At 37.3% G+C, this 21,137-nt stretch overlaps 1 protein-coding gene across 14 annotated transcripts in view; it reads right to left on the minus strand.

Moving 5' to 3' along the window:
- Window positions 1-21,137, minus strand: part of LOC126921613 (TLD domain-containing protein 2) — a 297,843-nt gene that overhangs the window by 100,334 nt on the left and 176,372 nt on the right. For 11 of the 14 annotated variants that reach the window (XM_050733306.1, XM_050733303.1, XM_050733304.1 and 8 more), the window contains 2 exons: window positions 3,527-3,595; window positions 1,258-1,364 (listed from right to left, as the gene is read on the minus strand). In XM_050733306.1, coding sequence (XP_050589263.1) covers window positions 1,258-1,364; window positions 3,527-3,595 — 176 coding nt within the window. The remainder of the gene's footprint in view (window positions 1-1,257; window positions 1,365-3,526; window positions 3,596-21,137) is intronic. The other 3 variants (XM_050733307.1, XM_050733305.1, XM_050733295.1) reach the window with 1 other exon arrangement.

Genomic DNA, 21,137 nt, shown 5'->3' on the forward strand with positions numbered 1-21,137 from the left:
TTCCACGTGATATACAGTTACTTAACTATCAATTTCGACCGCAATCTCTATTATCAGAACACTGGATCGCTTTCGACTTTCACCGATATTTTTTCACGGTGAAAATCGTTTATCTTGTTAACATCGATAAGCCGTAATAAACTCTAAGGATATGTTATCGACAGGATCGGGTCTAAATTCAATTGCAAGCAGACGTAAGTAGAACTTTCGGTGCGTGCCCGATGAATTGGAATTTCGAGAAAGAAAGCAAAGATTAATTGTACGAGATAATTCAGCAATTACGCGGTTTGTGAGCGCGTGGCGAAACGAAAATTCTGCGAGAGTTTCGTTCTCGAGATAAACCACTGTGAATGTTGCTCCGTTTCCCCCGTTTTTCCTTTTATAATCTTCCTCTTTGCCGATCTAACGCAATTTTTTGTTTGTCCTAGTAGTTGTTACGATTATCGTATCGGTGTGTTTCTTTGATTTTTCTGCTTATCATTCCTTTATTCGTTGGCTTTACGGATATGTCGATAAAACGTTGATTTAACGTCTGTTCAACGACTATACGTCCCACGATCGTAGAGAGAATTTCGATGGAACTTCAAATTCGTTAAAATATTAAACGAAGATAGGAAGTTTAAGAAAATAAGTCCTTCGATGAAGGCAAGTGGTTTTTTTTAGTTTCACTTACTGGACTAGACTTTTTTGGCATGTAAATGTTGCCTTGAAGTACTTATGAAAATGTAATTTTGTTTATTTTAATTTTTCTAATCGTTTATTAACTTTCCAAACTGTCACGTTTAATAACTTTTTAAATTAGCGATAAGCGAAAGAGTAATCGATTAATCAATTCCCTTTGTTACAAATTTCTCCAAAAATCGAACCTCAAATTTTGATTTCATCATTTATTTATAATATCTCTTTTAAACGATATAAATTGAACTCGTTTGCCGAAAGAAGTAAATTTCTTAACTTTTGCTTTCGGATGACCGTGACAATGGTTACAACAAGGTCAAAGCTCAATGGTCAAAGACGACTACTTGAAACGAGAACTTGTGTATAATACACACAACGAACGAATAAGGAGAACTGAGATAAAAGAATGAATTTCTACCTTAAGGCTATCTACGTCCCAAAAAGGTCTAGTCCCATATGACTCATAGTTGGCCCACAAAAAGGAAAAAAAAATAAATTCATAAAAGTCACCTGCCTTTTTTATTGTTACCCGAAAATCCCTTCTTAAATAAACATTTATGGAAACAATATTTTACTCACCCTTCGTGAATTCGTCGACCGACTCGAACCGTCCTTCGACCTTGTTCTTCGATGAATCCCAATCGAAAGGCGCGGCGAATCCATGATCCACGCTGCGACTCTTGCTCCTGCGAAAGCAAAAGTTTAATTAACCATTGAAACGATGAAACCCCGTACTTTCTCTATTCCTTGACTCTCTACGTTAAAATAGGTTCGTTGGAACGAACAAGTTTCGAAATTTCTAATACGAACGAACAGAACTGAATCGTACACGATTAAATAGAGAATATTATTCGTGTAGCCTTTTGTTTCTCTTCTGTTCCGTTTCATTCTTTCATTTTTCTTTTCTGTATTCTTTGCAAAAGCAGAGTCGGCGAGGCGAGACACGATGCAATTTCACGATGCAACGAGCCATGCGTCGTATATAAACGAACCCTAAAAGACGTATCCACGGCACAGAATGGCCTGCGAAGATAGCGAGCAACAATAGAAGGCTTCCGTCAATGAAATTGCCGGCTACAAAAGAGAGAAGAGAGAGAGAGAGAGAGAGAGAGAGAGAGAGAGAAATAACAAGTTTGACGAATGGAGGAGCACAAGGCGCGAACGAGTTATCTGATGTTGCAACAAGTAAAATCCGCTAAACCGATGAGTACGTACTTCTCGTATTTGTGCAATGTCCGCGGATTTTTAATCCTTCCTGACGAATGGTTAAAACTTTGATTTTATATTCGCAGATTGACAATAGTCGATACATTATTCGAGAAAGCGTTTCAGATAAAACTTGTTCTGTTTCAAGGGGGACGTGTTCCGACGACCACCAGATTTGCCTAGGTGAATACGTTTTCGGGATTTCAAGGCTACCTTTGTCCTTTTTAAATGGAATTATATGTACATTTTTCTTCATTCATCGCTCGATGCAGTTTGTTTTTAATTATTTAGAGAAAAGTATCAAGGTACACCCGTATGCGATTAGTTTAAAAGGTATACCATGTTAACTTCGTCAAGTTAAATGTACGAAAGACAAGGAGAACGTAGAAATACCCGCGCTATCTTTCCTCGTCTTTCATACGATAACATTCGCAAGAATCAAAGTTAGAATATCTTTTGAATCGACCATTCCTCGACTCGAATACCTTGATACTTTGACTGCCACGTTGGTCACGGTTTCTCCTGCGACGCCACGGTGGCCATTGGTGAGCGCTTGAACTTCTTACAATTGTAAAAATTGTATGAAAATTGACAGTTAGGGCATTTTTAATATAACCGATAAATAGAAGATACTTTGAAATAAAAAGTAACCCATTGAACAATTAAACATTTTTATTAGAACATCAATAAAAAAAAAATGAGAACAAATCTTGCATCTAACGGTGCACTGTATTTGCATCCATATCTTTGAGGGCTAATCTACGAATATTATTATAAACACACTTTAGAAAATAATAGTAAATGCTGCTTTATAATCATATAATTGAAGTTAGAAGTGTGCACATACTTTACTGTTATATATAGAATGAGCAAATACTGTTTAATAATATCTGCTATACGTTTCGACAATATATTCTGCACGTTTTACTTACGACGAAATCACGAATGTGAACGGTTTGTTGAAATAAACGAAGACTTGTTATAATATGTCGCTATCAACTGTTACTAAGGCGTCACGGTGGTCACCGGTGACCACTAATAAGATTGTACACAAGATTGTACAAGAATGGACACAGTCCATTGGGGAAGAATATTGTCTTACATCATTAATTTATTATTATTTTGCCATTATATATTTTGAATAATAAAAATACTCCCGTGGCATTCTGAGCGAAACATGTGATTTCGACGTGGCAGTCAAAGTGTTAATACTTTTTTTTGTAGAGAATTTAAAATATACATAGCATGCTCCATTCTCGTCCGATTTGAAAAATCAAAGGTCAGGCTTAAAACCTCGAAACTTCCGCCTGGATACTCCATCTCCGTGAAGGAAAGTAAGCTTTATTCGTAATACTTTTTCCAATAATGTACAGTTTAGTAGATATCTGCGTGTATCGATGAAAATGAGACGCACGGTGTATAGGAATGAAAAGAGAAAATGAAATAATATAGTACGATGTATGACCAGCGAATAAAAAATATAGATATGTGTATAAGTAATTTCTAAGTTACATGGCATTGTCTGTTTTTGAAGTCAATTGTAGACACACAGAAAATATATATTTTGCCTAATCCTATACATAATGCTTGCAACTCATCGTCGTACAGCCATTCTAATTGAAATTTGTAGAGTTGTACATACCTGAAATAGGGTACTGTGAGATTTTCTGTGGATCTGGAATGCGTGATATCCTGGGACATTCGCCTGGACCTACGATGCAACAAACAATCCAAAACGACAGCGGTGAGTTTACATGCAACTGCGTGCCAAAATGCTTAAAATAAAATTAATGCGCGAATAAAATTGATGGGGATCGTAAAATTGGGTAATGACGGGATAATTTCAGTTCGAGAGAAAAACGAACGATATATTCGTGAAATGTAGCAATTTCCATTGCCTTGGTTGTTACATATCGAATTTAAAGTTCATTTTTCGCCAAACTAAGGGAAACCAAGAGGTACGTTGAATCGATATGAAATAAAAAATATAACAGAAAGCGACTAAATAAAACTCAATGGTCGTCACGCTGACAAGAGACTCGAGTCTCGAATTCGACAACGATAAAATCATCTCACACAAGCAGGTAATTGAAAAAATAATGAACTGCAAAACAACATACATTTCGATGCTCATGCATATACTTTCCTGTAATTCTTGGAATATTGGAATATCACATACCGTGTGACATCATCATCAAAGATTTAAAAGCATACAGTTGTAAACTATGTTTTCTAGTATTATTCCCAACTGACCAAAACTTTCCAAATTTCATCATTGCAATCGTCAATACCTTGGATGTATACCCGGATGCCCGTAATTATTCAGACGACTTCAAAAGTCGATAAACCTTTACAATAAAATAAAATAAACCATTTCAGTAATTTCAATGAAACACACGTGTAATTTCTAACGAATAATACAGATCAAACCAGCATTTATTGACCCAATAAATAATCGTATTTGTTAATGATATCAAAGATTATTCTTATCTCTTATTGACTTTCATTCTTATTATCGACCATGAAAGTGTGAATGTATTGTAGGAAATGTGTGAACGTAAATATGAATGTAAGTATGAATAGAAAATCTGACATAATCTTGTGCATTTTATTTGAAGAATGAGATTTCAAGCTCGATCGGTACGAATTTGTTCGATGCAGGACTATTTGCATAACATTGAGCAAAATCAAATTATCGAATTACGCGCCGGAATATAAAGACACGATGGTGGAAGGATGCCAGAATAGATATCCCCAAACGATGACTGGAGCTGGATCTGCTCGATTTGAAACGGCGCATTCGCAGCGTCATGTCACAGCTTTCATCCGACGCTAACTACCAGCGATGCTTTAATTCGATTACCGTCCCCTATCCTGACGAGTTCACTCGTTACACCGGATCTGCATTCGAGCGACCGTTTGCTTCTATTTTCGATCGGGTTTCCGAGGTCGACTCGTGTATTTCTGCTCTAGACGACGAATCCAGTTGTAGTTTATATTACGCCAGAGCACTACTGAAGCAGAAAACACCCTCCTGCTTCGTTGTTCGGTAATAAAATCAATCGAGCAATCACTTGCCCTTTCATTGCAAGTTATTAATATTTTTCTCTTGGATTTACATGAGTCGCACTAATATCATTCATGGAGCACCACGATCGTAATTTCCATTTTACGTATCACGATATTTACGGACAATAGTTGCAAATGCATTACGATGAAAGTCTTCTGATGAAAGTGGCTTTTGTTTCTAGAATTTACGTTTTGTTTCTTCATTCCACAGACGCCTTGTAAGGTTAAGAATCAATCAAGGCAGATTAAGATCAATCAAGTAGATGAAGAAAATTAAGGAATTTAATAACAGACAAAAATTAGCCATAAATTCAATAAATTATGAAACTTCGCCGATACGAAGAGGATCTATATATACAGGGATTGGAGAAACTAATGGACACGCTTTTTATATGTTACATATACATATAAATATGGTATACATACATATATGGCATATATAGTATGTAAGAAGTCTTTCCATTATTTTGTTCAACCCCTGTATATATAGATACCTATATATTCCGCAATCTTTTTTGCCGCCCAAATTCTCCCTAAGGGGATAAAATTGACTGCTGGAAATCCGGCTATTTTCCGATTTTGCGTCATAGCTCGCTACAACATCGATATTTCTTTTGTCAAACGATAATCCTGATTTAGAAAAGTAACCAACTTTCGTATGAAAACCTTTTTTCTGTCTCTTATAACTCTCGCGTTATAACGTAAAATGGGGAAATAGCTGGATTTTCAAGGGTCAATTTCACCCTTCTAGAATGAATTGGCGCAGTGAACAAATTTGCGTGATACGTACCTACATATCCCCAAAGCTTCGCAATTTTATGAATTTGCAGTTTGGGCATTTCCCGCTGTAACACAGAATTTAAGTGGACACAAACGCAAGAAATAAAAATAAGAAATTTATATTACCACTCTGGTTTAACGTTATTCGGTAATCGTAAAGGAACACGCAAAAGAAGGTAGAAATTGCTACGTAAGTCGCAAAGAAGAGTACAGCATCCATTGTATTCGTTGGACCAGTCCATACAATAAATCACACTGATATATTCGAGTAGCTGTCGTCTATAAGCAAAATCGAAGTAACCAAACTCTCCTCCTTGCAATATCTAACTATGGTCCTTTAGTTGAAAACAACGAAGGAAATTTATTAGGAAAAACAAGCGTGATATCATCGGGCTATATTTTTGGAAACAGCAGAATGTCACGTTTGGCAGGCTGCCTTGTTAACAGATCGAAATCATCGACTAGCACGAGACACGGGGGAAAATAAATAAACAGCACCTAGTTTCGATCGAACTAGCTCTGATTTACGCGCGATGTTTGTGTTTTGCTCCGCCAACAATTTTAACGAACTTCACGCTTGACACTGTGATCAAGATCGCAAGAACGAAACGAACAGTTTTTAGTTGGTCTCGGCTGTGTAAATTGTTAGGAAACAGGAAACACGTACTTACGTTCTCTCGGTAATATTTCATACTACTATAAATACGTAATGCTAAAGCGAAGTCAATAAGGTGCAGGAAGTACGTGGTCACAGAGGAAGGGGAATATAAATAATAAATTTCACTCTCGAGCCAATTGACAAATCGTCCAAGGAAAATACGACAACTTTAGTTCTTGGTACGATAATATGAAATATTTCTGAGAATAATATTTTGTTTCACAGATGTTCCGTGTCGTGGGAGTAGATACGTATTTGATTTGTGATTCGTTTGATTTTGTATACATATTGGTGAGGTCTAGGAAACCGTGAAAATTCTATCAGGAATTTAGTGGACTTGGAAGATTTCAGGGACTATGGACATCGTAGAGTAATTCTAGAAGGTCGAATAATCTAAAAATTGACATATTTTCATAGGTTTGTGTGGTCATAGAAATTTTATGGTCAATAGAAAGAGATGGCAGATGTTCTAGAGATCTAAGGTTCCAAAGATTTCAAGAACTACAGAGGACTTAGAGCAATGCCAGAAAATCATATAAGTCTAAGAATAATTTTAAAAATCTATGGATTTTATAGAGATTCATAAATTAAAAAAAAAGAAACAAGGGATTTCAGGCAATTTAGAAATCTATGCTGCAAAAGTTGCAAGTATTACAAAGGTTCTGGAATAACTCTAGAAGTTTCAGCGATTCGGAATCTAATTCTTTCACATTTATAAATTTAAAAGATCACAGGAATTCCAAAGATTCTAGAGACATGAACGTGACAAAGATTTGAAAAATTCTAAATATTTAAAGAATACTAAAAGTTCTTCAATGTATAGATTTACAAATCACAGACTCGTTGATCTAGAATCTAAAGATCTGAAGAATCACCGAGATCCAAGAAATTCCAAACATCTTAGAGACACAGACACGACGAACGTTTGACAAATTGTAGACATCTGAAGAATATCAAATATTTGAAAATGTATAGATTTTCAAACACCAGAAACTCAATGATCTAGAGATCAGAAAGATCCAACGACTTTGGTAAATCTCGAAATCCGCTATTATCATTTCTGATAAAACATTGATCGAATCCAAACTCTAGAGAGTATCGAATTCTGCGAGTTTAGATTCATCGCTATAACGTTCCACGACCCCAAGATGACCAGTATAGTGTTCTACAAAGGCAGACTTATCAGTATGTATCGTATTCCTACCTTTGATACAAGGAGTATCACATTTTACAAGCCTGACGTTTCATCTGCTTCGAATTCCACGATCTCTCAATGGACAACGTTGCATTCTACATATCCAATCTGTATCCGTTTTCATGTCCTCTAAATACGAACACCATAGACAGCATATTGAAGCACAAATTGTTCGAAGCTACGTTCGATGGACTGGTAACACATCAAGAGCTCGACGAAGCTACGTTTGATCGTCCATCGATAACAAAACTTCGACTTGTTCAAACCACGTTCGACGAAGGTACAACTTGTCAGAACATTCTGCAAACTACACTCAGGATTGCCAAATAATCTCTCGTCGTTATAACGTGCTAATTATTATCCGATATCCAGGTTACTACCTTAATTATCGATAACATCAGAACACCTGATGTTAACGCTACCAATAAAATGACGATATTGGCGAATGAATTTCCCACTGTTCTATCGTATCTTCTCTGCGAAAAAAATCGATAAAACACTATCAATAATTGAAAAGATAGTTTTCATCCGACGTGTTTGTAATGCCTGTGCGCGGAGCAAACTCAGAGGTATATCAAGTTCAACATTCCATTCTCATAGCGTCAAAGCTTCGTGGTCATACGATAATACGTAAATACTAGCGTAAGTGATACGAAATGTAATATTCGAGCTTTAAGTCGATTAAATTAATTTGCGTATAAATCCCATAATAACGTTATTTTCCAATTTATCATTTGAAACTCGAATTCACGGAATCGTTAACCGATGCTACAAGATCCTCGGTCTCGTCAGCACAGCATCGAAGCTCTTTACTGACATTAATACTTTCTAACAGTTGTACTGCAGCCTTCGTCCCCGTTTGGAGTTTAGTTGTGATATCTGGTCTCTTTACCAGTAATACTTATGTTCCTCTATCGATAGGTGTCCGACATAGATTCTTAAAGGATAGCAGCGAGACACATGGCTTGTCCCGTGTCTTTCGATTGAAAAATCGAGTATATACTTGAGTTTTTTAGCTGAAACATATTATCTGCTTGAGCAGAGACGCATCATACATGCTACGAATTTCCAGAACTTCCAGATTCCCATTTACGCTTTTTTGAACAGCAACACCGTAGCTCATGCGGTAAATCTAATTCTATTCGCCGAATTTGTATATCTGTCAACAAGCTTAATAGACAACAAAATTGATACTTTCTATGATTCTGTTACTGTCTTGAAGCGGTTCATTCTCAACAATTGTTACTTGTAATAACTGCTCTCAATTATCTTTGTCAATCGTCTTCTTTTATCTTATTTTTTATCCTTCTTGTTTTCTACCTAGTTTGTTCGTCCCCTGTTCTTTGTATTTAATGTTGTGTTTGTTTTAAAGCACGTTAATAAATAATTGCAATATCTACGATTGTATATGGAATATCTTTTGTAGCTATTATATATCATAGAAACTCCAGATTTAACATGCTCATCCTAAAGGAACAATTTAATATACGAAATAAGCGAAAATCATTTGCTTCACATTTGTGTGGTTTTTTCCTTTTTTAAAATATACGAGAGAATCAGATACGCGAAGCACCTTGTTATTATATTTTATTGCACTCTTATAACATTTATTCCTGTAATGAACATTGTTATTACAGTTCTCATTATTGTTTACATAAACTTTATCATCGTTGGTTATTCGCGCTATTTATTCAGCAATAATTCTCAAAGATTTTAACTGATAATCAAAATTCCTCGACTATCCGACATTCTTCCTCTTTTTTATCTTGAAAATCTTCTCAGACACGTTGACCCATATACTCGCACATTTCCTTGGTAATTAACCGTCTGAACACATGCAAATGCTTATCATTGCATCGTTAAAAAGAAATTAAACCAGCTTATTAAATCGCAATCACGGAGTTGAGGATTCTGTTCATCGAAGAGGAACGTAGCCACGTTTATCGTCCCTTGCGCATTTCGTCGATGCACGCTCTCGATAACATCGACCCGTGACCATAAGTGCATCAACGTGATCACCGTCTACATCGATCGGTACCGAGAGCGTTGGAAACTAGTTTTATCCAAGTACACTACGCTTCAAAAGTATCCCAGGTTCTTAGTTGCATTTGGCAATGTCAATAGCTCTAATTACAATTAGAATATTCTTCCGTCAAAAAGTTACGAAAGTATAAGAAAATAAGGAAAATTTATCGAAATATTTTGGTTCTAAGTTCTATTGAACGCGTAACGATCCAGCAATTCCATCGTTGAAATAAAAAAAAAGCAGTTAACGCTTGTTCGACTTCCATAAATTTCTACTTTTAAAATTCCAACGGTTAATTTTAATAATTCATTTGCAAAAACATCGAAGAAAATGTACAACCTATTGATTAAATAAATATTCTATGGTTATTCATTTTCCATTAATTTATTACATGGACGTACAATATGTCACATATCGCTTCTACTATATGTTACACGCTCTACGTCTTATTGGCGTAAATCAATTAAAGTATCGGAATACTTATGAACGATAGTGTACGTACGTGGTACTTACAAGGCAGAAATAGAATCGCGACACGACTTCCATCGGTAGGTAGAAAGGTGACTGCTTCGAGCCGCTTGGAAAGAGACTCTTTCGAAATTTCCTACGACACCTTGGCAGACATTTTGCATCAGACAGTTTCGTAAAAATTCGCATCTTCTACAACGTAATATGTCAAGAAACGATCGCGCCTTTCTTCCAACTCTGTATCTGCATATCCTTTTTAATTATATCTACAAGTCAATGTTCATCACGATGTCACAAAAACGGCTCGTCGATTTATCAAATTTATATGCGACTTTGCTTTTATTATCCGCTTGATTGATGCAATAAAATCGTCCGCGATAGTTGACCCTATAATTGTTTCGACGTACTACTGCAAACTCATGTCAAAACGTCAATTTTAACACTTTGACTGCCACGTTGGCCATATATGGCCGGTCGCGGTTTCTCCTGTGACGCCACGGTGGTCATTGATGACGGGAGCGCTCGAACTCCTTACGATTGTAAAAATTGTATGAAAATTGACAGTTAGGGCATTTTGAATATAACCGATAAATAGAATATACTTTGAAATAAAAAGTAACCCGTTGAACAATTAAACATTTTTATTAGAACATCAATAAAAGAGAAATGAGAACAAATCTTGCATCTAACGGTGCACTGTATTTGCATCCATATCTTTGAGGGCTAATCTACGAATATTATTATAAACACACTTTAGAAAATAATCGTAAATGTTGCTTTATAATCATATAATTGAAGTTAGAAGTGTGCACATACTTTACTGTTATATATAGAATGAGCAAATACTGTTTAATAATATCTTCTACACGTTTCAACAATATGTTCTGCATGTTTTGCTTACGACAAAATAACGAATGCGAATGGTTTGTTGAAATGAACGATGCCTTGTTATAATATTTCGCTATCAACTGTTACCAAGGCGCCACGGTGGTCACCCGTGACCACCAATAAGATAAACGGTCCATTGAAGAAGAATGTTGTTTTACATAATCAATTTATTATTATTTTGCCATTATCTGCTTTGAATAATAAAAATTCTCCCGTTGTGTTCTGAGAAAAACATGTGATTTCGGCGTGACAGTTAAAGTGTTAAAAAAAGAATACATCTTATATTTTATTTCTCCCAGTTCAAATAAAAATTCAACAACGAAAACTTTAAACGATGAAAATCAGAAGTTTCAGTCGAACCGAACACCGGATTAGAAGCAGATAAAAGGAACGCTTGTAACTTGATTTACGCCGTTCTTGCTCACGTTCCGGTTACAGTTCGACGAAATATTATTCAGTTCTCGTCCCGGGGGATAATATTTTAACGGGCCGCGAGTGAAACGTGACTGGACCGTCACTGTAAATCAGCGCCGGAGATCGTGACGTGGCTATGTGCTCGTAGCCGGAGTTAGTCTGCATTTGGCGGGAAAGATGTGATGCATCTTCGCGCTTCCGGTCACGCTTCGATCGCGTAGAATACAACGATCTCGCGCTCGTGTATAAGTAAAAACGTGCCTATTTGTTTTAGAATCGAGCGCATCGTTGGCAACGTTCAATCGGCTTTCGATCAAACAACGATTAAAACGCGATTAACCTTCGCGATTTTTCTTAGCGATATGATATTTTCCTCCCGTACGTTTCATTTTCGCTCGTTTCGTCGGCGTGCCGCAATTACGTCCTTCGCAACGTGAAACGTTCTTGATCTTTGAAAGTTTGCATATCACACGGTATATTAGCCCGAAACGGAAATAATAAAATGATTTGGTATCCATTTATGGATTTATATTTCTTCCTGTATGTTCAGATAATACTTCTGTACATCTAAGGATATTAAAATTGATTCCCACCTTTTTCTCCCCCCTGTGTTTCCTTGACGAATTTAATATCACCAGTGGTATTAAGATTTTATGAACGATTTCGATGAAACTACCCTTCACCTTCCACTTTAATCAACTCACCAAGGTAGAGCGGTATCTAATCGGGAAGCGAATTTCATGGCCGGCCAACATTGGTTCGCAACGAAGTTTCATTTTTTTTTCTTTGAAACATGCCTATTGAGCCCAACGATAACGACGATTAGCAAGAATGCTATCTACCTTTAAGAAACTATTTTTGAAAGAATTCAATGCGAATCTGTCTAACGAACAGTAAAGATCAGTAAGATTAACAGTAAGATCTTTATATATATAATTATTATTATATATATATTTACATATATATTATATCATATTATATACATTTTATATATAATACGTAAATACATAAGGAAATGTGTTCTTCAATAATCTTCACTACATATATTATATATACATATTACATATAATACATACGTACGTTTCGAACAAGCCAATAATTTACAAGAAACGGTTTTTGTTTTTCACAAGCTGGGGAACAATTTCTCAGAGCGTTAAGCGCAAACAACGGAAATTAAAGCGGTGAAACTTTCGCGAAACGAACATTCGAAGCATCGAGCACGTGGAAAAATTTCCAGCCGACTGTTGCGGACTGTTCAGAACAGGCAGTCTTAACTTTTAATTGTACGCTTGGCTGTCACAAAAACGACTTTCCTCCGAGAAGTCACGACGTAAGCTCACCGTTTCCGGATACAAAGATCCTGCCGTTTAAATCAGCCGGTGCTTCTGCAAACTTTTTATTAGTCGCGGTAGAACGGAGGGAACGTGTTGTGGTTTAAACGGCGTTTTGCCTCGCGATTGTTTCAAACGTGGAAACATTTTTATGGCGACACGGCGTTATTTCATCAGGCGCAATATCGCCGGGTCGTTGTTCGTCCCGCTCGTATTCGATCGATCGATCGACAGAAAAGGTCTTTTATCATTTCAGTCACGCGTTATTACTTTGCAGGCAGCTGCTAAGATCCGACTCTAACGAAGAATATCTTTCTTTCTGTACAGCAGATGGAAGAGAATTCCTTTCTATTTGTAATATGACAGCGTTCCTTCGGCCGAGTTCAAAGACTACACGTTCTACTTCTAATGAATAGAATTGTTATGAAACAGAATTATTATTCGCGTCAAATATATAGAACGTATAGAATATTTACAATTACGTATATGACTGTTGTTCATTATTACGAAATAAATGTTGCCTTCTCGCTCTATTATTTTCTACATTAATTTTTATATTTCGATGTTGATCTCATTCTGAGAAATAAAAAGGGGGAAAATGGTAACGTTTTAAGAAGACATTCAACGTGCAATCAAAACGTGAAATTATGCGATTATTTTTAAATTTGCTTCAATCTGAGCATATCTTTTAACGTTAGAGAAATATAATTAGATCGAAAATGATGGAAAGAACGTAGCAGGTGTAGTAGCGCTGTTTCGTGTCAGATAGCAAGAAGTTCTTATGTTTGTACAAATAAAGGTATGTTTGTAGATTTTTCTTTGGAAGGTGGGAATTTGACAAGCCTCTTAACACTTTGACTGCCACGTTGGTCATATATGACCGACCACCACGGTTTCACTTGTGACTCCATGGTGGTCATTGGTGACCGGAGCGCTTGAACTACGTACAATTGTAAAAATTGTATGAAAATTGACAGTTAGGGCATTTTGAATATAATCGATAAATACAAGATACTTTGAAATAAAAAGTATCCCATTGAACAATTAAACATTTTTATTAGAACATCAATAAAAGAGAAATGAGAACAAATCTTGCATCTAACGGTGCACTGTATTTGCATCCATATCTTTGAAGGCTAATCTACGAATATTATTATAAACACACCTTAGAAAATAATAGTAAATGCTGCTTTATAATCATATAATTGAAGTTAGAAGTATGCACATACTTTACTGTTATATATAGAATGGGCAAATATTGTTTACTAATATCTTCTACACGTCTCAACAATATATTCTGCACATTTTGCTTAGGACGAAATTACGAATGTGAATGGTTTGTTGAAATAAACGAAGCCTTGTTACAATATGTAACTATCAAGGCGCCACGGTGGTTGCTCGTGACCATCAATAAGATAAACGGTCCATTGGGGGAGAATGTTGTCTTACATCATCAATTTATTATTATTTTGCCATTATATGTTTTGAATAATAAAAATACTTCCGTGGCGAAACATGTGTTGCGAACATACTTGTATGTTAAATTAGCGTGATGAGGTCTTGCCGTGGTTGTTAGCGAAAAATGATTTTAATTATTTTATCTCGATTCGAATTAATTTACCTAATTTCTGTCACAATTTTCTCGTTACAATCTCTTCATCGTAACATACGCTTCTTCCTATACACTTTCAAGATTGTCTACATAATATAAAAGCTAAATTTCCAATTAATAATAGAACAAATTTCATAACAGGCCAGGTATCTCGATACATATTGAAATCGATCGATCAGAATAATTGCATTAATCATTTAGAATTTGCAATCCTAAAGAGCATCGATAAGAGTGAAACGTTGCGATCAACACGAAGATTAGTCGCACGAGAGATGATTAAAAGGAAGCTCGTTAATAACTTAATCGAGGACTTTCATTCATTTATGGGAAATTTACAGCAGTAGAAATACGTGTAATGCACGTGACATATAACAAAATTATAGCACAAAGTATTAATTGTTAATTTTCTATCTAAGTACCAAGAAATTATTCACGATATCGCAGTTGACGCGACTCTTAGTTACGAAAACTTAGTTACGAACAAAAATGAAGTGAAGAAAATGCGTGGAATTTGAACGAATAGATACGATATCCGCGACAAAAGTTCTCCGTTCGAATTCAACTTCCGAATTTCGAAAGACGTGCATGAAGAATTCTAAGAATTCTAAATAGAACTCTGTCCATGGAAGTTGCCAAGAGCTCTCTTATCGATTCTAGCGAAGACCAAAGGGAGGATGCGACTCTAAACTTTAATCAAAATCCAGAAAATGCCAATTAAATTCCAATAAAAATCTTCCATTTGAATACAATTTCAAAATCGCGGAAGGAACGCGTCGAATGCCAAACGGTCAAAGTAAAACGGTTTCCTCGTCGAATCTTTCAATTTTCTGTCGATTCTAACGAGCACCAAGCGGACGATGCTACACGGAACCTTAATTAATTAATTAAAAAATGGAAAATGCGCCAAATCTCGATAAAAATCTCCCGTTTAAATTCGATCTCAAAATGTCAAAAGAAACACGAGTCACTAAAAATATTAAAAAAAGCACTAGCCGCTTCTCTATCTTAAAGCTTCTCTATCGATTCTAACGAAAAGCAAATGGTCCCAGCACTCGTAATAGTCGGAATATTCATCGATCCAACTGCGATTTCGTATTCGCCGCGTATTTCACGCTCGAAAGCGAGACTTCCGCTTCGAAAAGTGGCCTGAAACGAGGACGGTAACCTTCTGTCGATCGATATTGTCGACACGATATGCGATTCTAGGAAGTGGCCTTGGTCGTCGATGAGAATCACCGTGCGCTTGTTTCCTTCAAGGACACTGTTTAATTAAACCAGCCACATAATAAACTGAGAGTAGATTATCACCGAGACTAACCGATCGTTGTCTAGAAAGCTTGGATATTATTGCGGAGATATTATTGGCCGATGAATATCGGTTTGAACGTGTCTGTCGACATACGAGTATCACATCACGCACGTTTGTCATATGTAATTTATTCAAATCGGACTAGTTTATATGTCCGTGGTGCGTTTCTTCATGGTTACGCGTTCGTTGATATCTAACGGGGGTGAACGAACTTTCGCAGCTTCGGTGTCGACGAACTTGGTCGCGTAGGTGTTAAAGTTGAACGCAGAGCAACTACGCGAATTTCTACCACTTCGTAATATTTATAGAACGTGAGGAATTTTTTCACGCTGTACCTCTGCATCTTCAACGACGCGAGCTTCTTTCCTGAACTGCGAAAATTTCATTACGATAGCCTGCTATCGACTGGAAAATTGATCTTAAAAATGAAATAAAGTAAAGAGAAGAAGACGTGGCGGAGAAAATCGCATGTGACGATTCTTATAATTTTTTGCCAGCGTCGGACGTATTAGTAGTTACTCGCAATACGTACTTATCCATAGTACTGATGATGTATCAGGATACAAGCTCCTTTTTACGATCGCAGATTGAGAAGCGTACGAGGAAGAAAGTCTAGTTGGATCGTTGCCTAAGGAAGTTACAATAATGACACTCAGATGTTATTATGTTCTTATTAGGATGATTAGATCTGATCCTTGAGAATCGGTATGCGAGGCAACTAACTGCAGCGTTCTCGATTTAGAAGAATCTGATTTACAAAGGATATGGAACGATGATACGAATTCTTTCTGAAACACGATAACCAAACGATTCAAATAAACAAACGATGTATTGGTAAAGAGCTCGGTTAACGACTGGCCCTTTATTCTTCCAATACGAGGCTACCCGTTAATCGAGCTCTTTGCTAACAGCGAGAGATGCAAAATTTTGGCGTGAAAAGTGAAAAACGCGCGGAAGAGAACACGTTATCGACCGTTTAATTCATCATACCGTTCTATTTATTTTATTGCATGTAACGATATTGTTGCGATATTTTCTAGGCGACAAGAGTATCGTGTTCCAAATTTTTCCGGCGATCAATGTCACCGACATCGAAGGACGATCTCGATTGGTAACATCGCTACTGTTCTGGTATTCATCGCGCGGATCCGCGTCGACTCTGGAATTTCAATGTTGTCCGTTATACAATCGATGCGCCACTGCCCTTATCGATCTGTAACGCCATCCACGGATAAACAATACCGATCGATCGGCTTATTAGGTGGCTCATTTCCGGCGAACGTCCTTTCGTTTCCTCTCGACCCTGTGGCTGACTAACGAGCTCGTCCAATCGTGGCCTTCGATCAAACTCAACGATTAATCACCCCATTAAATATTACTTCGAGCCCAAAATCGGCCATACAAAATGTTTAATCGGCCGTTTGTTCGACGAATCTGCGGCACGAGCCCTCCGTGCTCGCGTTTCACGTACAACATAGCAAGGAAAAATGAAAACATGAAACGAAAATATTACGGTCACGAGTTGCAAATTATTCTGGTCGAATCTGTCATGAAATTCGCGTTTAAATTAGTTTACGGACCGGCAGATAAATTTCTGGAGCGAAAGATTCGTTCAAAGGACGGTCGTATCTCTGTTCATTAACGAACCCATCGATTTATAGCGTTTTAATTCAAATTTGAATGCGCTTCTTCTATCTCTCTCTTTCTCTGTCTTTGTTAACAATTTACCTATAGTTAACGCAAACGTTCTGTTTTCTCTCTACACGTTTGTTGTATTTTCGCGAAACTTTCTTTTCACTCGAGATAGAAGGAGAAGATAGAACGAAATAGCTTCGATACAAAGACTACGGTAAAAGCACCATTTCACTTGCGATTCAATTTATTTGCATTCTCCAATCCCATGTTCTTAAGCACCGTGGTCATAAATCGAAGTTCCAAAGATTTATTGAATATAATTTTCTCCGTTGTTTCTTCCATCTGGATTTTACGATTTTTTAATTCCCCTGTTTACTCACAAAGTAACAGAGCAACGAAGGAAAACGTACTTATTATATTTTTCTTCTCTCATCTGTATATCTTTTATTTCTTTCTTTTCCCTTTTTCTCGTCGGAGTACCGTTGTGGAGAGGAAACAAAGGTGCATTGAGACGAGTGAAGGAAAAAGGAAAATTGAAAGAACGACAACAGAATGAGAGTGCATTATCCGATAAACAATGGGCTAATTATCGAGTAACTGGCTGCTTCGATCCAATTACCGTCATTATCATTCCTGTGCGTGGCAAACGCGTTCTCCGTGTCTTCTTCGGGGAATATTTCAACTCGCTCGACGTAAATTACTTGGCACCGGCTCGCGCCAGTGTCTACGAAGTACCGTACTTTATTTCAATTTTAACGAAATTTGCCGAGTTATTCCTGGCTAACAGATGCATAGACGAGAAATAAAAGTCCATTAAAAAGGGGAATCTTTTATGATTATACTTACTCGAACCATCAAGTACCAGCGTTGCAGTAACGCTGCAATTTATTTGCAGTTTCTTTTCTGTCAGTCCATGTTATCGTATTTGTTTTTAGATATCGCTATGGTTTTTGAATAACTAAAAAGAATTTGTTATACGTAGTTTACATAATTTACCTCGTTCCAAATAATACGCAGAAATTAACGGAAAGGCAGCAGAATATTTTTCTTTTTGATTGTTAATTCAATCGGACGAGAAACTGGAGCGAAAGGTAATTTTCAGAAAATTCCGACAAAGCAACGTACTTAGGCGGATGTTTTTTCCCGACGTCTCTTTGCCTTCTTTCTCGCTCGTCTGATTGCACGTTCATTAAACCTTGCGAACGCTCTCGATGCTGCACTGAACGAACATTCTTGGCAGGTCAGGACGATGCCAGAAACAGTCAAACGTCTTCTACGGGAATCGGCGATTAAATCCCGCAGCGAAATTTATCGGCACTCTTGAGATTCAACTAACCACATCGAATACACGTCTTTCGACGACAGGAATCCTCTTAAAGCATGCAGTTTTACGCAGAGAAAAAAAAAAAGGAAGAAAGAGATCCATTTGTTTTGCCGAGAATCGTAAAGTGCCGAATTTATTGATTCGTTGATACGACTGTTGGAATTTAGTATGTGGTACTTGTATTGGATCGTAAAATTAACTGGATCAGGGGTATAATTATGGAAAGTAGAAATGAAATAGGAGCACGAAGCAATAACAGAAAATACTCGAAGATTTCCAACTTGTACCGTATAATAAGGACGTGGAAGATTGGATTAATAACGCGTATGCTGTGGATATTTATGCTAGTTCGTACTTCTATGAATATTATTAAAAATCCAGGAATTTGTTTCATAAGAAAATTACAGGTGGGAGAATGCGAAGACGGCAGGAGAAAGATACGATAAGAATAATTTTGTTGATTTTCTAATTTTTATGTTATCTAGCGATTAAACGGCTGCACTTTAATATAACGTAGCTAAAAAGAAAAAAAAGAGAATAATCCATCTTGTTCAAGGATATAAGTCTTTTACCAAGGGAAGCTAAAGTTTCATGAAGTTTCGTGATGAAGCTAACGACCCATATAATACCTAGAATATTGCATCTGAGAAATAATACGGCGAAAAATTGGCAAACAAATTTCATCCAGGACAGATCGAAAATTAAGCTAAATTGCATCTAACATTTACCCAAATTGCGACCAAATTTTACCGATATCTCGTACCTAAAATTTATCTAAATTGCATCGAGTACGCATGTAAAATCTACATAAACCGCACTTGGAGTACACCTAAAGTAACCTAAATTGCAGCAGAAGTTCACTCGAATACGCTGCAAAGGCACCAAAGAAGCAACCAAGGTGCACCTCTGCGATGTTTCGAAACGCCTTGCAAATATACAATCTGTTCCATCGGCAGACAAACGCGTAGGTCTTTTAAATGGTCCATTCATCCAGTTGGAGACAACTGGTCTCTTTCAAAGTTACCGGCTCAATTGCTGTTTGGCCGACAATCCGCTAATTACGAGCGTGCCTCTTCGTTAAACGCCGTCCTTGACATCGATGTCGTATGATTATATTCGATAGTCCGCAGAGCAAGTCGGCGACGCAAAAACTTGTACAAGTGCGTTCCACGAACCATTCGAAGGTTGAAACCTATCACGAAGAAGTTCGTACTAAGTCGAACACAAGCAAAGTCGAAGAAGGAAAAGCGATGCGCGTTCGAAACCTCTGCGACGCTTTTTCTCGCTAGTTACTTATGAAACGTTTCCTTAAAAATAGTATGTTTGTTTGCCGTGACGAGCTATGAAGTCGAATACGAAATTTAAGACACGTTTAAACGGAGTCTTGTACACGGCGCGTTCAAAAAGAACGCAGCTTTTCAGGAGAATGAAATTTTCTTATCTACCGTTCAACGTATTGAATTGGCAACTAAGTGATTGCGGATTATGTTATTAGGTGGTAATGACAAAATCCGCAATCACTTAGTTGCCAATCCAATACATCCCTTTCCTCTTGATGCAAATTTCAGATCGCTCGTGCAACCGGTCGAAAGGTGTGTGCGTGGTCCTCGTTTGAAATCGTATTGCACAAATGGCCGTCACGTGCTTCCGAACTATTTCTACATGGTCAAAACGCTGCCCTTTCAACGCCACCTTCGGCTTAGGAAACAGGCCGAAATCAGCACAAGTCAAATCCGGCGAGTAGTAGAGTGGTTGGTTAATCACGACGACCGATTTTCTAGCAAGAAATTGCCAGGCAATCACCGAGAAGTGTGCTGCAGCATTGCCATGCAGGAGAAACGATTTTCGTGATTGGTGTGCATGTTCCGCCTGATCCTACGAATTCATCTCGAAAGACGATAAAATAGTCGCGTGTCAAACGATCCATTCGCGGAGAGTCAGTTCGCTTAAATGAAAAAATACGATCAACGTTGTTTGCACTTTCGATCTTGCGACTCTCACACGTTCATCGATCTGACGTCGGCTGTTCGACGCTTGGTAGATGGGTTGCCTGGGACCCACTTATCAAGGGTCGAACAAATAGAACTTCTACGGAGACGGATCTACGTTGAGTAACGTACAGTGGAATTTTCTTTTGCTTAAAAGCTGTAGTAACATTAGTCCTGGAATTTTTGCCAACGCACTGTGTATGGTAGGAGCTTGTACGATCAATAGGACATTTGAATCGAAAGTTTTAGTTTCTGTAAGCTTCTACTGTAATTATGTAAATGCTGAACGGTCGAACGAATATTCATGGGCCGGCGCGCTCGAAATCCACCGCAAACCTTCGTAATTCGAGGCGTAACGCGAGCAGTCGAGCGACAATAGATGGAAGGTGAGTTACTTTTACTTGATCGGCACTCCGTGCTCTAGCAATGGTTTCCACGTCTATCATTAACTATTCCAACAGATAATAATCCAGTAGCTTCGCGTTACCATTTTTAAACTCTTTTGTATCAATGGAAAAAGATGGGAATTTTAAAGATTCTTCTGTATAGAATTCGA

This window comes from Bombus affinis, chromosome 11 (genome assembly GCF_024516045.1).
Source record: "Bombus affinis isolate iyBomAffi1 chromosome 11, iyBomAffi1.2, whole genome shotgun sequence".
NCBI lineage: Eukaryota > Metazoa > Arthropoda > Insecta > Hymenoptera > Apidae > Bombus > Bombus affinis.